This window comes from Meleagris gallopavo, chromosome 4 (assembly GCF_000146605.3).
Source record: "Meleagris gallopavo isolate NT-WF06-2002-E0010 breed Aviagen turkey brand Nicholas breeding stock chromosome 4, Turkey_5.1, whole genome shotgun sequence".
Taxonomy (NCBI): domain Eukaryota; kingdom Metazoa; phylum Chordata; class Aves; order Galliformes; family Phasianidae; genus Meleagris; species Meleagris gallopavo.
Window position 1 is genome coordinate 30,606,962 of NC_015014.2, and position 18,329 is coordinate 30,625,290.

Below are 18,329 nucleotides of genomic sequence, written 5' to 3' on the forward strand. Positions count from 1 at the left end.
TTAAAGTCCTTTAAGATTACTTTAAAATGTCTCATGCTGCTTATACACTGTGAGAGGCCAGGATTTGAATAGCAATTAATGAATGTACTATCTTAGTCCACAAAAATTCTTACAGGTGGTTCAAGTCAGTGTCTAAACATCAGAACCAATCAGTGCATGTTATTTTAAGATGCACTAGTTTTAGCCACCATGAGGCATATTCTTGCTGAAATATCTGTCACATCTCCTTCATCTGCAACAGTCTATGTTTCCTCAGCTTGGATCAGTGTTCATCTCTGGTCAAACAGCAAGTCAGACATCTTCACTCACACATGGGAGAAATACTTCTACTAGCACGTGAAAGCAAAAAACAACTCATTTTGCAACACTGACTGCAGAAAAGAGAGACTCTCCTAGTAAAAAAAAGAAATTACCAATGAGTTAACTCTTGAGAAGACCTGAAGTACAATAGACTTGTACTACAGGACTACAGGATCATAGCCACAGGTCACTTCAGACAGGCACAGATCCATCCTATGCACTGACAGTAAATGCCAAAGATAGCTTTCTGAACCCAAGTGAAGAGAAAACACAACGCTTTCTTCAGCTGGAAGAGAATCTTTCTGCCTTCTCCACAGGTTCCCTCTAAGTGGCCACAAGCAGAAGGTAAGAAAATGGGAAACACAATTAATGATGAAGTAGTACGTTTTGCAAAAGCAAGTCTGTGCCAAACTTTTCTCTTTCTCTTTCTCACCAAAATAGGTTTTCTTTTAAATAGTTACACATCTACAACAGGAGGACAAATTTTACAAATATTCAATACAAAACGCCATACTTTCTGTACCACCTCATTTTATGTTGCACTTTTCAAAAAGTATTCAAGTTTTAAACTTCAGACACCTTATATCACTTCCTCAAAGCCCCTGATTCAGGAGATCTATACTGAAAAGAAACTCAGAAACCTCAGCCAGCTGCTTCTATGCAAACTTGAGCACATATGGAAGTATTCCTGTCAGTGGGGCTTCACATTTAATTCTAAGCAGTTTTATACTTAACTATTTACCAGAGAAGAAAATACCAAACCTTTCCCACTCCACCACCTTTGCCCCCACCTCAAACAGCAATAGGAAAAAAAAGGTCCTTTAAATACAAACACAAAACATCTCAAAATGGGAAACAAATTTCAAAGTATTGGAGAGACATGAACATAGATATGAAGTTCCACTACATCCACCCAAGGCCTCTTCACCCGCCATAGCCATTCAAAGGAGCTCAGTAGAAGAGGGAACCCAACCCGCCACAGTCACCTCAACCAGACATGATGAAAGGATATGGAAGAGAGAAAAGCCAAGACTGCACATCATCCTGGCCACTTCAGCACAATGATCCCTGCAAACCCTTACCTTGGCAGGTGTTATTCTTCTCCTCGTAACCTGCCTTGCACAAGCACTTCCCAATGGGCACCAGCCATTCTCCCTCAGCGCTGCAGTGCATCTTTGGTGCCTCATCAGTCACTGAGTGGTTGACACAGACGCCTGACACTTCTAGCAGCTGTGAGGAATCTGCTCCTGTGATGGTATCTGGAAAGCGTGCCAGGTTGCGGATCACTGATGGGCATTTCTTGTAGTACACGCGCACAGAGACCAGGGCAATGCAGGCACCCACATCCTGGAAAGCAAGGTAAAATCCTTTTTTTGTTAGAGGCCCAACATCTCTCACTTCTGTGTTCAACTTCATAACTCTGTCGCCGAGGTCTAACTCCGTGAAGCTCTCATCAGCAGCAATGGTATCTATTTTGATGTACTGATTCTCTCTGATGTTCCTCCCATCTTCATCATCTGACTCAAAGTAGTACATGTTAAAAGTTTCTTTGCAAGTCCCAAGTCCTCCTGGAAGGCTGTTACAGTCCCTCAGGGTGAATTTGAGTTCAATGAAGATGCGGGACGCCCCTTCATTAGAGATCCAGCTGGTCAGAAGCCAGTTGTTCTGATTCTGTTCCATTACCTTGCATACTTGGTATGTGTGTATCGGAGCATAGTTTTCATCCACCTCACCAATTTCTTCCCACTGTGTAAAGAGAATAAGTATTACTTTTTTAAAAGTTACAACTTCCCAAAATCTTAGGTTTTCCCATGGAAGATCACCTTGGGAGTCAGAGGTTTATAGCAGGATGCTTAATGGAGAAAACTTAATGGAGAAAAAAATGTTTTATCTGGCAGTGTTTTCCATACTGGAAGCTTGATACATACTCGATAATAAATGTGTTAGATAAAACACCCATTAGAAATATAAAAAGATGCTAATTAAAACCCTCTGGTTCAGACTTTTCAGAAGTGAGAAAACATACCACCAGGTCTTTCCACTAGCACTCCAAATGACAAAACAAAAGCAGATGGGGCCATAGGTTGGTCTTTTCCTATCATACGCACAGGTGAAAAGCTATTTACAGTCCATCTGTCTTTACTTTCCCAGGTTCCTTTCTATCATGTCCTCAAATCACTGCCCTGCACAATGAAGACAAGCACATTTCTCCAGCTGATCTCTCCCACTGAAGCCTTTGCCATAAAAATCAGCAGTGGTGTATGAAGTAAATGTGACTCTGCTTCCAAGAGTGCCAGTCACCGGAGTTTCTGCTCATGGAAAGAGCAGAATAGTTTCAACAGAAAAGGTGACAGGAACATGAAAAGCTTGAGCTGTTTTGAACATACTAGGCAGGTTTTTAAGACAACTTCTCCCAGATGTTTATGGCAATTTTAACAACTACTTTGCTGTTTTAATTTTGGTCACACACTAGACTGAATCACTTGGAAAGAATGCTTTCTCCTGGTAGGCATTGTTGCAGTGCTGGACAATAGGAACATGCAACATTAACATTTCCTTTCTGCTTTTGACAAGTGCAGTATCACATTAAGAAATTAGATTAACACACATGCAGTAGAGAAGTCAGAAGAACTAGCGATATCAGTTCTGTTGCTCTCACTGACTTCTGAACTGCTCATCTATAGGGGCTTAATTCCCAAAGCCTCTGCTCAGTGCTACTGCCTGCTTCTAATTACAGCTGTGGACACAGAAGGTAATTTAAAGGTGCTTCGATGCAAGGTAATAGCTATATTCCAAGCTGAACACTTTCCAAGGCCAAAGGCCAAGATTTTATTGGGAACAATGCCTGAGATGAAGTCGAAGGCCTTCTCAACCCAGACACCATTACTGCAGAGCTGACAGGGAACACCCTCAGAGTCAACATTATGACGACATTTTTTTCAGGGAAATGCTTTTCTTAAACTTTATGAGTATAACAGCAACAAGTAGCATGAAAGCTTCATGCAATGCTACAGTCCCAAATAAGTTATAAGTACCAGCAGAAATATATATTTTTTTCTCCCACATGTACCCTTTCTCCCTGACCTGAGAGATAAGAGCGTGGACTTGAGCAGTTTTACCCAAAGATGCACCTGCTGTGATGCACAGAGCTCACATACCTGACCACACACCCATCTCCTAAGCAAGGAACCTCACCTGAGGAAATTTTTCTCATCTTTATTTCAAAATCCTCCACACATCTCTCTGCTTAAACAGGCTGTGACTTATCCTGCTGTCAGTTTATTCCTCTGGCAGTACCACAGATGAAGCTGGGGAGGCACCTATGGCTAAAGCAAGGCAGACCTGAGCAGGAGTCATGCCTAACTTTGGGGAGAAGCTGTTTCTTTTGACATGAAACCATAGAAATGCAAGGTCTTCTTTTTATCTAGCTGGAGATTCCCTTTGAGGAGGAGGAGTGTTTCACTTTTCCACTTCTCCCACCTGAGGTGCAGGTCCCTGCTGCAATGACCTCAGTAACTTTTGCTCATTGCAACTGAAGGTTTGATTGATCCTCCGCCAAGTACATCAACCAGCAGGTATGGGAAGCGCTCAGTGAAAGAAGTTTGCAATGGAAGCTGCTGAGGTCAAACTCAGTTTTAATAAGTGGAGATGTATATGGAAGGCCACAGAATATAGTGCAACTCTATATGACATTTAGAGGGTATCTAATGGACATTTCTTCCAGAGAACTGATGTTTGCAGAGACTGTGATGTTGCAATCACTTAATTAATGATTTAGCTTGAAAGCATACCAAATATCCTCAGAAAAACACTTCTTTAATTCAGATCAATTTTCAAAAGCAACCATTATGCTCTTCACTCACAAAATTAAGCACATTTCCAAAAGTTAAGCTCAGCTCCAAGTGTTGTTAGTGGAAGTAGAAGAAAGCTCCTTTGTTCAACAATGAAATCCAATGATTCTAATGGTTGCTTTCATTCCCTGAGAGCAATTAACAATGAGGAGGAAGAACCAAGTATTGAGCTGAGGTCACATCTCAATTGCAACAAGAGCCACATCACCTAACATCTCAGGCTTCAGGCTATGCTGCCCGTCTGGAAGGGAACGGGAAACCCAAATCCAAGCAATCCTGCCATCAGATCTCGAGCAGCCAAAGAGCAAGAGTAAAGGGGAATACTAATGAGCTAAGGCTGCTCACCTCCGCATAATCCTCAAGGGAGAACCAAGCAGATTGTATCAGAGCCATCACTATTGTGTAAAATCTCTGCTCTGCCATCTAATCCCATCTCACTCTTTCCTATCTGCATGTGAGAGTGCACCATTTCTTTCTCTTCCAATTAGCACAGCTGGGTCTGCCTCACCCAGGAGACTGCAGGCAGCCTGCCACAGCTCTGCTTTTCTACCCCTCCTTGAGGAGGAGACAGGGAAGAGATCCTTGGCACCTTCCGCCTGGTTGCAGCTTCCCAATTATTGCAGACCTCAGATAACTCCTTCAAATAATAAAGGAATACAAGCTAGCTACAAACTGTGCAGGATGAAATGTTGCACCGTAATGGTTAATGAAAAAGAAAACACAACACATTAAAATGACAGCATCTAGCTGAAAATATTTGCACAAAAAAATATTAAGTACAATTGAACAAAATGTGTAACATTTTAATTCCTCTCTGCAGCACATATTTTTGAAATATAAATCAACCCCATCTGCAGGATTAGAACAAAAACGCAACATTAATTTGGTGCTAAATGTTTTCTGTAAGTCTTTAATAGCTGTAAGAAGGAAAACACAAATGCATTTCAATGGCCTGATGTTAAATCATTTATAGAAGACCTATTTCTGAATCAGAAATTTCCAGTACGCCACTGCAGGCAAGTTAACAGGCGCTCAAGATGCACTCGGCTTCATCAATAGGAAGCAAGTAATTCATGCACACCGCCTGCCTATGGAAAGGCCAAAGATATCACACATTCAAATAATACACATACAAGAACTAAAAAAGCATTCAGTGGGGCTGCCTTGGGTTAAATGGACAACTCTAAAACATTCACCATGTGTCCGCTGGTCAGGCATGTTTCTAATCACTGGGATTCCAGGACTGCAAGGTGCTACCACAGCACAGCAAAAGCTGCTGCCCCAAAAACAAATACTGACATAGGAAATGAAGATTTCAAAGCTTTTGCTTGGCCTTTGGTGGGGTTTTTTTTTGGGGGGGGGAAATTTTTATTACTTGTCTCCATCTGAAGCAGTCACCAAAGTTCACACACACATTTCAAGCCCAATTCCACACATTTCAGGGCTGCTAAAAGCAATTAAGCATTCAACTAAATTCTAGGAGTCAAAAGAGGGAAGGGAAGCTTAAGAGCATTAAACAAACAGTTTCACAGGACTGCCCAGAAACCCCAGCAGCACTTCCTTCATTCTGCACGAGGACTATGCAAGCTACTTCTGCTGCCACTGCCTACTTCACAGGTTTCTGGGTACAAGAAGCCTTACTTCCCTCCCCATTAGTCCTCTCTCATTCTTCCATATGGACCTGGGCAACTTATGCAGGATAACTCTGCAAGCTGCTGAATCAAAGATGTAAAATTCAAAGAGGTTTTAAACATTTTCATCCTTTTTCCTCTAAAGAAAAATGATTAAGTTTCCTACTGCATGTCATCCTCCCCAGTACCTTGTTTTTCCCCTTCACACTCTCCAACATAACCAACTCTGCCTCTTGTCTCTCAGCATTACAACTCTATAGCGGCTCTGGTCTTTTCACCTGCACTTGGCCATCAGTTCCATACTGTTATGTAACTTTGCTTTTCCTATACTTTTCTTTGAGTGCCCCTTCCTACACTGGGCAAAGAACTTGAGCTCCATGTACCTCAAGTACAGAGAAGAGCAGGACATTATCCAGAGAAACTCGCTGCCCTTCCAGAAGGGCAGGCCAGCACAGTGCTCAGCTCTGTACCATTCCCTCTGCCCTCCATCCCAGCAATATCTGGGCAGGCTTTTCAATTACCTTTTATGCAGCTGATGTTCAGACCTGGCTGCCAATCAACAATCCCCAGCCCAGCTCCTACATGTATGTTTTTTCTTCTCCCAACCAGCTCCTTCCATCAATTTGTTGCTCTCCCCCATGCCAGAGCCCCATATTTTTTTATTTTTTTTTTTAAGCTGCCTACCAGCTTTCCCCCCCGCTATCATTTTCCAGCATTAAAGCAAATAAGTGCACCTGAGCAGGCTCTCCTCTACACAGCTTCATTGACTTCAGCAAGGTTGCGTAAGGCTAAATCTCTAGTGAAAGCCAGGCAGAGTTCTGCACATCATTTTCTTCAGCGTTGGAAGTTTAGCAGCATTGTGTTAGCTATGAAGTGACCGTGACTCTGTCACCATCTTGCCTGCTACAAAACACCACTTAGATACATTGGCCCAAATTTTAACTGCTTCAAAGCCTACCACCAATATTGTCAGTTTTATCTCATGTCCTATGATCCATTGCCACTGTGCAGATTTTCAGCTTTTTGGAGCCATAGGATTTAAGGACAGGCTGGTTTTCACTGAGGGCGTTTCAGTTTTCAATGAAAGAAAAGCAAAGATGCATCAAGCAGCAGAAGACTTAGTGAACAAGCATGCCACTGCACACCACCTCCATATACACAGCTAAATGGCTTTGTCCAACTCCCCTCCACCACTGCTGGATCACTGGGTCCCACCTTAAGTAGTGGTCAGATGAAAATGCGAAATGTGAAAGTGCGTTTATGCCAATGCAAGGACTCAGGCTTAAAGTCCAAATGCTGCTTTGGGCACTGCCCTCAATTAGGTTGTCTGCTCACCCTGCTGCACCCTCCCACCAGCCAGACAGTGGAAGGACACCAACCACAGCCAGGTGACTTTCCAGGCAATTATAAATCCCAAACAACAGAGATGAGAAGACCAGAACCACTCATGAACACAGAGCAAACTGAGAAATGAGGGGAAAAAACAACAACAACAACAAAAAAACAGTAAAACAAGAGATTTTGACAACCTCACCAAGCAGATATTTGTCATCTTCTCAGCGTGTGTTTAAACGAAGAAAAGTAAGTGGTAGACAAAAAGAATACTGTAGAATAGTTGTAGAGACTACTGTAGAGTAAACCAAATTATTTCTTTCACCTCAAATATACTTTTAAAATTTCATCTTCCAAAACAAAAGATATTATTTGTACAGACAGACTTCTGTTTTACATCAACATCCGCTCCTACAATGAAGGATGAAGAGACTGCTACACAGCCTCTGCTGCTTGGAGCTCATTTCAGCGGCAAGAGCCAGTATCAAAGGGAGACTTCAGCGAGATCAATGGAAATGGTATTTGGCCTAATGCTTATTAAAACTTTTAAATATCAAGAGCAATCCTAACCAGTAGGGATCCTGGCATTTCCGTAAGTATCATATTCCCTCAAACTTCATTTGGATGGCATTTTTAAACTAAAGCGTTTATACGTATATGCAGATATATATTTCTACTGACAACAGCCACTTGTCAAGCAAAAGTCTTGATAGAGAACAGAGGATAGAAAAAAATCTGATTGATCTCCCTACTTGAGCAAAAGTCAGTCCTAATAAATTGATTTAAAAAGCAAAGTTCCCAAAGAAGGAACTGAGTATTTTTTAGTGGTTTGGAACATTTTCCTCAGTTTGTCAACTCAGAAAACGCATAAATAACAATGCCAAAACTTTTAAGCTACATTTTTCACCCTTACCTACTGGATTGCAGTTTCCTCTTTCTCTCAGCACCACTCTTCTTTGGCCCCTAAGCTGAACAGTCCGGCTAACTTCTGTATATCTATATTACCCAAAGTAAATGCAGGTTTCCCCACTTACTACAGTCAGTTTTCTAGCCAAGAGCTAGGGAATCATTTTTCATAAACAGAAGTTAGGAAGAAGACGCCAACTGCAAAGTGAAAAGTTATGAACTGGAAATCTAAAATGTGTTTGAGACACGCTCCATTTGACTAGCAAACTTTTTTCTTTTTTTTTTTTTTTTTTATTTATAAAATCAACCAGTGAGCACTCTCATATTCCCTATTCCACAGGTGATAGCTGTGTAGCAGAGACCAGACTTCTATAATTCATGTTTCCACAGCCCCACAAAACCCAAAGGCAAATTCTCACTATAGCCACTTTAAAGGAACAGCCAGACATAAGCTTTTTACAGATTTTTTTTCCTGTTCTTAACACCTTTGCTGACATGTTAGAAATAAGGTCCTAATCCATGCTACAGGCTACGTACCATTGCATTCAGATTTGCCAAGTCTCAATTTCAATAGGTTTTATGTACTACTTGCACCACAGTCAAGACCAGGAGAAGAATTAATGAAGACAAGGGAATTATTAATGTCAAATTTCCATAATAGAACAGAACTAGACTGGAAATGAGTTTGATGAAAGTTAAGCACCATCATGCCCCATCCCAACTCCATTGCTGCCAAGCAAACAAAAAAACAACACACATTTTAGGATTTAAGTAACCGGGTGGATAGTTTGATCTCTTATGGCATTTTGAATCTTTTTAACTCAACCAGGTAAAGATTTTAAGGTCCCATGCACAATCATGGATGTTAGAAGTGACATAAGCTGGTTTTCCCAGATTTTTCCAATGACAAAAACATTCCCTTTCTTCCCAAAATAACAGAAAGAAGAGTTTCCACACAGGCTGCTTAGAGAAATAAGGAAACGCAAGAAATAGGAAAGACTCATGCTGGAACTGTGAAACTAAGTAAGACTGCTCCTAACAGGAAGTACTTAACATGAAGACACAGCTCAAGTGACCTGGAAGTTGTGTGGAAAACTTCCTAGCATAGAACAGATTGGGTTGGAAGGGAACTCAAAGCTCATCCAGTTGCCACCTACAGAATGAAGCTGTCCAGGGCCTCATCCAACCCGGCCTCGAACACCTCCAGGGATGGGGCATCCACAGCCTCAATGGGCAGCCCATCTCAGGGTCTCACCATTCTCTATGGTTTAAGTCTTTGATCTTGCTACCTGAGTGATTCTGCCACATTTCCTTGCATCTGCATCACACAAAGTTTTCTGCCACATCTCTTTTTTTGTTTTGTTTTTTTGTTTTTTTTAATTTCCGCCACGGGTACTGGAGGAGACTCCTTACTGTAATACAGTGCAAAGGTTTTGGTAACTCTTCAGTTCCTCCACACTGCTTACAAGATGAATAACAATGCAGTTATTTGTAAAGTTGAGATAATATCTCAAAACACACACGGTAATTTGCTAAAGCAAATCTCATCCCGAGAGTCTGTAAGGAAGGAGAGCAATTAAAATGTTAAAAAAATTTTCTGCAGGACATGCTTGTGATTAAATACATTATCTATTTCAAGACCTGCACAACTGAAGTTGTTTAACATAACACCAAGACAAAGTCACCTAGACTTCAGTGCTGCACTGTAACATGTAACAGAAAAATGAAAATGGGACCGAAGTTTTGCTCAGACTTTGATCATTTGCATGATCAATGAAAGATGTCAGGACTGAAATCCAAATGGAAGGAGAACCCAGCTGGAGGTTACAGCAGCTGAAATAAAAAGGAGCATCAGCCCCACTCCCGCATGTCTAATCAGCAGCTGCTCTGACCTGTTCCCAGAACAAAGCACTGTGCTCCAACCCCCCCTTCTTTTTCCTTTTTGATTTTTTTTTAATTAAGGTTTTAAATTCTTCATGCATCTGAATCAGATGCACATTTCACACTGCTGTCCAGCATCTGACACTAAGACAATGGAGACAAGCATGAAAGTGGCAGTGGAGAAACACAATACCATTAAATCATTTTTCACTGCTTAATGTAACAGTCATTGCAGAACAATTTAACAAGAGCTGCAGCAAAGAGCAGCGGCAGCACAGTTTAACACGGGAAGACTGACGGAGGCAGATTTTCAGAAGGGCTCAGCACAGTTATGACATACATTTTAGATTTATTGCCAAATGCTTGGATTTTCAAAGCTTTCGGGATAGTGCCTCTCATCTGACAATACCAAGAGGCTTGTGGAACAACTTTCAAAAGGATTAGATGAGAAAGGAAGCCTTCCCTCTTACTGTTTTGTCCTAACATTTAGAAAGCAAAAACTGACTTGGGGCTTCTCATTGCCTACAACTGGCATAGCAAGACATTTGGCCTGTTTTTAATGCATGCAACATGGTGGGGGAAGAGAAGGAACAAATACTTTCTGCAAAAATACTACTGAATCATTCATCTTTATCATTGCCATCAGCTACCTATAATTTCCTAGGAGTGAGATTTTACATTTTTTTTTAAACATTTTCGAGTAAAAGAAAAACTGAAGTACATTTAATGGAAGAAAAACATTTTCCTGAAGTCTTTCAAAGCGATACAATTATGCATGCACTAAGCAGGAAAAGCCCAACCTCTCAGGCATACACCAAATTTGACTACATTACAGACAGCCCTCACACCGTATCACGCCCTCCAGCAAATGCACTATTTTAGCCCTGCTCCCTGGTCTCTCATCCACCCAAAGCTTTTCATAGAGATAATATTACATTCATGGCTCAGGTCCTGACAACTGCACCCATAAATCAATGTCAAATTTTGCATTAATCATCTTTCTGTCATCAGTGGCTATTCAGCACAAATTTACATCTCATTTATGTTGGCCAAACAGCCACATTAGAGCTTTAAAGCTTATTCAGGCTTAAATGATTATATTCCCCTAATAAACACTGAAGCCCTCTCAGTCCGGTCACCGTGAGCAGCATTAATGACGTGCCATCTGAAGTCATCCCCGACACCAAGCAGATTTTGTGTTTCCAACACACCCAGACAGAAGAAATGCGAAGGCTGGTCCGTCTGTGCAGATCCTCTTATGGGAATTGCCCTGCACAGCAGGCAAACACACCATGCAATTTATTGTAACTCCTCTTAACAACTCCATTTGCCAGCTCTTTAATACATGAGGCTACTTGTAGGAAAACTGAAAGACAGATTTTCTGAAGAGCTGTTTCCTAGAAAGGCAGCTCAGCTCTTTTTCCTAAGTGCTGAGCACCTTACAACTGTCACCAAAAACAAAGAAAGCTGCTGGAAGCTGAACCCTGTAGAAAATCCGCTTTTCCTATTTGTCAGACAGCTAAACTTTGTTCACCACACCATCAAATTGGGTCTTAACACACTTCTCTTTGATCAGCTGCAAATTAGGCATTGCATATCTGACTACATTTTTTCCAGGTTTTTGCACTGCTCTCACTTATATGCACAACAAAGACTATCAACATATTACAGTAAGAAACTAAAACGTGATCAGTCCAGGGTGGATTCTGCACATTCCTCCCTACAATCCCTACAGTGAGGCAATCTATCCTGATTGAACAAAGAATAATTATTTAATTAAAAGACCCTCAGCAGTTCTATGTTATTAAACCAGCATAAAAAGCCTCAGATTGATTGTATATTCACTTCTAGTTATGGTCTGAATCAGTATGCTAAGATCTAAAAATAAATGAACAGAATGCGTTTGTTATGACTGTTAAGTACTTACCCACTACAGGCAATAAATTATACATGTGGTTGCTTGTCATGCTTATTTTACAACATAATGTAACTTTTAGTTACTTTCTATTCCATGGGATTTAATTCCCACTGCAACAGACTTGTTACTTCTTAAATATAGAACTGGAATTACTAGGATATTAACATACAAGACTGAGACATAATCTGGCCCTTGGTGTGTCCTTAAACATGGAACTGAAGAAACAGATTCATAGCATTATTAAGGTTGAAAAAGGCCTCCGAGATCATCCAGTCCAACTCCCAACCCATCCCCACCATGCCCACTGACCATGTCCCTCAGTGCCACATCTGCACATTTCTTGAACGCCTCCACCACTTCCCTGGGCAGCCTGTGCCACTGCATCACCACTGTTGCTGAGAAGAAATGACGTAGTGGTGGTTTCTGTGTTTGTTTTTAGGGGGCAAAGGGTTGTTAAATGATGGATGTTCTATGCCCAAACCATCTCAGAGGAGATACATTTCCAAAGAGGTTCTATATTTCATCAGTCATTTTTCCTGACCTACAACCTGACACCACTCTGTCTGCTCCTCCTGGGTCTCTGACATTCTCTGAAACTGAAAACAATTGAGTATCACCATGCCATGGCCAGGAACACAAATAGAATAACTTGCTAAATACTGAGCTGAGAATTCTGCAGTTCAAACATAAATGTTGCTTCAGCAAACAGCTGTAATATTGCAAAATCAGGGAAAACTGTTTTACATGAAGTTAAAAACTTCTGAAGAAGGTAAGGGAGAGCTTAGTCATTTTACATGCCAAGGATAGACAACCACATGGAGAACTTGCCACAGGAGCTGAATCCTTACTTGAAGCCTTAAAAGGGGGATTCTGGATAAGCTGTATTTCAGCACTTTTTCTCTTGGACTCACCAAGGGCCACTCAAAACTACAAGCAAGGACTCCCTTGGATACAGGCAAGAGACGTCTGGGCAGCCAGCACATTGCTGAACGCAAGCAGCTCTCAGATTTGTGCACTGTGCAGATGTAACACAGCTGAACCACAGCAACAGCATTTTACTGCCGGGCAAGATAATCCTTATCTGTAGCCTGAAGATTATTTAAAACAGTTTGTTTCACCAGAAATTCAGGAGACCCCTGGAGGAAAGGCACTACTCAGCACGCAAACAAGGTGATTATTTATTCCTGTTCTACAGCTTGCTGTCACTACAGAACAAACAGATTGACCGCTTCACATAAACATGAAATTACAAACCCAGTTTCATTATTATTTAGCAATTAAACCATGAAATCAATCCCCTTACAATCTTTGTCTCTTCAGCTTCAGACTTGTTCCTCTGACTAGAACTGGATGCGTTTCACAATGCGTTGAAATTTGAAAGAGAAGAGATGAATGAATGCACTCTAAAAATAAAAAGTTCAATTCTCATGGAAAGAGCTAATTAGCATAGAAAACAGCACTTCTCCAGGTTACGTGGTTAACTGACACTATTCTTACTGAAACATGCAGCCACAGAAAGTTATAACACTAAAGAAATGGCACTCAGATGTTGAGAAGTTGCCCCCATACTGCACAATGTCTAAAGCTTTTTATAACAAGCACTCTTGCCCATAAGTTGTGGTGCACTAGGAAATGTCAAGCACTAAGCTGTGAAAGAAACTTTATGCTAAAGGAATACACAATCTAGGAGAAACACAAAAAAAAACTATTGTTCCACCTTTACAGCTTCTCCCTGTCTTCTCCTGTAGTGTCCCCTTATCACACACACTTTAAAGCTATCACCCGTCCCTCTACGGCAAGTGCCATGTACACTTTCACACACAAGCGTAGGCATGGGCTGCAAAAAGTTGTTTTGTTCAGGAACATGGCACCCCAAGAAACTGCACAGGGTTTGGCTTTGAGGGCAAAGCCTTTACCTGCACTAAGGCTGTGCTGAGCCATGGGCTGAACCTTACCTTTTCTAGAAATTTAGGAGGCTGCAGGATTATGTTTTTCCCAGTAACAAGAACCTTTCACCCTACTAGAAACAGCGCAAGACACTGACACAGGGATCAGTGCACAATCCCCCTTACACCCCTCTTCCAAAATAAGAAGTGTCCAGATGACAGTAGAAGCTTCACCACTGCTCCTGCCCATGGCTCCTGGTCGTAGACACGTGGTATCGTACTCCAGCTCCTCTGTCACAGCATCCATCTGAACAACCACTGAAATGCTGCTTTCGTTCTACTTGGCTCCCAGCTCAGGGGCGATTTTCCTCAGGCACTTGATTCATTTGCCTTACAGAGCAAACAAGGAGATAATGGAATGCTTTACTAAGGCCACTGTTGGAAAGCTGCTCTCACTTCAAATGGCAACACTTCAAAAAGTATGTCCATAGATTGTAAAGGGCCCAGAAAAGAAAGTCCACAACTACTCTAGAGATCAAAAACCCGCTTTTACAGCTGAAGAAATCTGTAAAACAAACAAGCAAAGGAGATTTGCTTGTGGCCCCTAATTGCCTGACAAGGGCAAGGGGAAGAGAAGAAGAAAAATAACAAGTAGGCATTTGTAAAATTAGCAGGAGAAGGCAGCGAGAACTGAAATTTTACTAGCTCAGAGACAGAAATACTCATTTTGCAACAAGAACAGCTTGCTGTTGGTACAAGATACAAAGGAACAGGGCATATTCCCCACAAGAAGTCCTTAATCAAAGCAGAAATCAATCTCCGAAAGATACAATGTAGGTCAAAGCAAAGTTGCAGACTTGTTGCAAGGACCTCTGTACAAATTTCCACACAGTGCCTGTCACAGGAGATGAACCTACATAACTGTAGTAGCCCCAGTGGCCTTAAATCCAATGAAGTCACAATTATCTTCAGCTCACTCATTCATACATCTTGTACTCCTAAATGAAAACTAGCTAATACTATGATAGTGTTTTTAATTGATTGTTTTACTTCACAAGCAAGGAAACTATAAGTCAGTAAGAAACAGCATGACTAGAATGTCAATAGTTTGCAATTAACATATTTGAACAGCGGGGAGTTGCCTAACTTTCTTTCCTATTTTCATTTTGATTACTTATGTATTTAGATTGTAAGATAGGAGAATAGTAATGTAGTTCCCCAATTTAAATCTGCGTGCAGAGCACAGAAAGGAAATTTGCCAAGCAATAGTTTTTTTGGTCACAGCGTTGTCTGTGGAAAAAGATTTGTTTTCATTATTTTCTGTTCACTGCTTTATTTTTGAACAGGCAAAACAAAGATTATAAAGTGGGAAGCAGACCATGTGTTTTGTTTGCTTGCCTTTTTTTTAAAAAAAAAGAAACCTAGGCTCTGCCAACCTAGGTCCCTCTCCTCAATAAGAAAATCCAGGAGAGGCCTATGGCACAAACACCCAGCTTGGACCTTCAGTTGTTCTCTCTGTGCTTGCTTAACAGGGACACTAAGTGTGCTACTGCAATGTACTACCACAGAATTCATAAGGGAAAAGCCTCTCACCCAAAAAGCTCAGCTCGGAGATTCTCTTCTCTGCTGAAGACTATGTGATACCTACAGAGATGCACAGGGACTCACGCCCTGTGTGTCAGAGAGCCCTGTCCTTGCAGAGCTGTGAGGAAAGATGTCCCAGGCTAGCAGAGGAAGAGCTGGGCCCACAAGTAGGAGTGCTCAAAAGGAGCAGACGTGAGAGAAGCCCAAAGGGCTTGTGTAGGCAACAGAACAACTTTGCAAACACCAAGCAAGGGCTGCTTAGGTTTCCCTGCTTTCTCTCCAACCCTTCACAGCAGAAGCCTTTTACAAACATTATACAGGCAGCATCATAACCAAATCCCCTCGAGGCTAAAGACATTTGCCAGTTCAATACACTTGCACAGCTCTGAGAAACAGGCTCTGCCAGACTGAATTACTGCGACTCCAAGGGACACAGTAGCTCCCGCCTATCCGTACAGCCTGGCTGCGCCAAGACCACCCCTCTACATTAAGTATACCAGGCTCAGAATAAGTAACATTTTAAAATTGAATATACAGGCCTTGGGAAGCTTGAAGCTGAGCTGTACGGCCTGTGTACTGTGCACCGATATTCAATTATCATTAAAATTAATAAGTATGGAAACAACCAAATCCCCTGGTAGACTTTGATTATCTCAATCTGGGCATTTATCAGAATCACTCCAACACTCAGAGTCGTTGTGCTCTGCTCAACTAGCACAAGCTACTCCTCATCCCATTTACACTTTCTTTGCACAGGAAACAGATGTGTAACAAGCTGGGAGAAAAAAATAGAAGGCACCACATCAGAAAGGAGATTAATATCTCAAACTGCACAAGAAGGCTTGATCTGGTCTGAAATCTGTTTCTGAGTGACCTATTTGTTCCACTCCTGTTCAGTAGCTCAAATCAGTCATGCTGTAATTCCGCAGCAAAACGACTGTAGCCACTGACCTGCTCCCAGCCACCTACCTGAGCACCTAACACCAAATATCAATGGCTGCAAGACATTTATTTTCTCATCATCTGACAAAACATCTATTGTGATAGACATGAAACCCAGCAATTCTTTTCAGAAACTTTTCTCATTTCATGTTGATTTTTCCAGCACTAGAAATGAAATCACCACGTTAAAAAAAAAACACTTCGCAATTAGCAGGGATACAAAAGAAAACAAAATCGGCTGCCACTAAAGTTAAGTACAGAGGAACATTCGGCTATTCAATCTGGCATCAAAACAACACAAACAGTAAACCAGAAGGAGACTGTAATGAAGTGACTATCTCACAGGATTATACTTGTGGTTATGATTTTAATTGCATATTCTAGAAGGATTTGCAATAAACTAAATAATCTTATGTTATTGTAATGATTTTTAATCACAACACTTGCTCTGATTTACAGGCTTACTATACATTTGCATTGCAATCAACTGGAACAGTCAGTGCATGCCCCACAACACCTAACAGCACTTAAAATTATGTCTTGCATAGAGTTCCAACAGCTGCCCAATCATAAACAGCTGGGAGGTTTGAAACCAAGGCGAAGCACACTGAAGCATGCATCTTTCTACTTCTGGAGGAAAATAAAGCTAACGAAACAAAACTGAACACCTCAAGGTTTCTGAACAGAACACCAAGGGCCACATTTTTGCTGTCCATTTCTGTTGATTGAATAAGAAGCAAGTGATGCCAAATGGATGTCATACGCAACCATATTATTTTGATGGCTCTCTAAAATTCCAATGGTTAGCTTTGGGAACACCTCCAAGGCTCCAGCAAGAAGCCAGGACAATCACAGTGTCAGTACCAGGACTTTGCAGACTGAACATGCAAGGGCAACTCACAAAGCTAACAAAAAAAGCAAAGCCCCATTGATAAAGGCTGCCAGCACCAAAGAGGTGCTAGGTCTTCTGAAGCTAGAAGATGACAGTGAGACCAACTTCTCCTTTCCAGTAACAGGCAGTTTCCCTACTCCACATGGGTACATTTGGGATGCTGGGACTTCACCATTTTAGCAGGATCATTCCCTAAGAACAGTTCATCCTTGTCATGTATTGGAGAAATCCAAACACCTAAAATTAACAAACTCAGTAAGATCACTTTAAACAGATATTTAAGTTATAACAAAGTCCTGTTATCGCCTGTTCTTTCATTATGAGGTGCTCACTCATGTATTCTTCATCTAGCTCATAGCCAAAGGCAAGACAGGAGAGCAGCCAAGCCTGCAGCTATTCCTCAACACTGGAACAGGATTGCAAACAGATAAACAATGTACACCAGTGTCTCAAACCATATTAAGAAATATCCAGATGGCAGAAGATACTGTGGTCTTCTGCACAGCGTTATGGGACTGTCAGTACTACAGGTAAATAATACTACTGGAAGATCTTGGAAGATGAGGGACAGGTCACTGATCCCCAAAAATTTTTGCTGAAGTAAAATGAGAACTTGTGCAGCAACAAGGGTTCAGTCCTTCCCCTGCTTCAAAGCCAAGAGTTCTACCTTTGATGCTATAAAAGTGCATCCCAAGGAGGGTAATTATCCTCAGGAAGCACACAACTTCACAAGCTTCTGGTTCATCTTACTTCAGCACAGTAACAAATCTACAGGACATTATTTGATGTGTTTCGACACATAGGTAGTTAATTTACCCCAAAAGTCAATAAGATGCACTCTCCTGAAGTGATACTAGCTTTAAAAATGGATAGCTTCTCTTACAAATTAAACATCTCTTCTCATAATACAAAGAACAATTTGATCTTCTCTACAAGTCATTTTATTAAATCAGAACTCAATATAATCAAAGCAGTGGCCTGGTATTTGCTGGAATAATCAACACAGAAGATAAATAAGCAAGAACGTGCAAGTCAAAGAAAGTGCTCTCATCAGAGAGTTTTGGCAAGAACCAGGTATCTATTATCACTTCACTTCTTGAAAAGCATCTGAAGGTGAATCCAGAGCTGCACTGAGCCATTTTCAGCTTAGTCCGAATACTCAGTTTTCAGAAAAAAAAAACCATGAGTAGTCTCTGCTTCTCGTCA

At 41.3% G+C, this 18,329-nt stretch overlaps 1 protein-coding gene across 9 annotated transcripts in view; it reads right to left on the reverse strand.

The window, feature by feature from the left end:
* Window positions 1-18,329, reverse strand: part of EPHA5 (EPH receptor A5) — a 184,616-nt gene that overhangs the window by 157,206 nt on the left and 9,081 nt on the right. For all 9 annotated transcript variants that reach the window (XM_019614695.2, XM_010709893.3, XM_031553074.1 and 6 more), the window contains exon 2: window positions 1,383-2,046. In XM_019614695.2, the coding sequence (XP_019470240.1) occupies window positions 1,383-2,046 (664 nt within the window). The remainder of the gene's footprint in view (window positions 1-1,382; window positions 2,047-18,329) is intronic.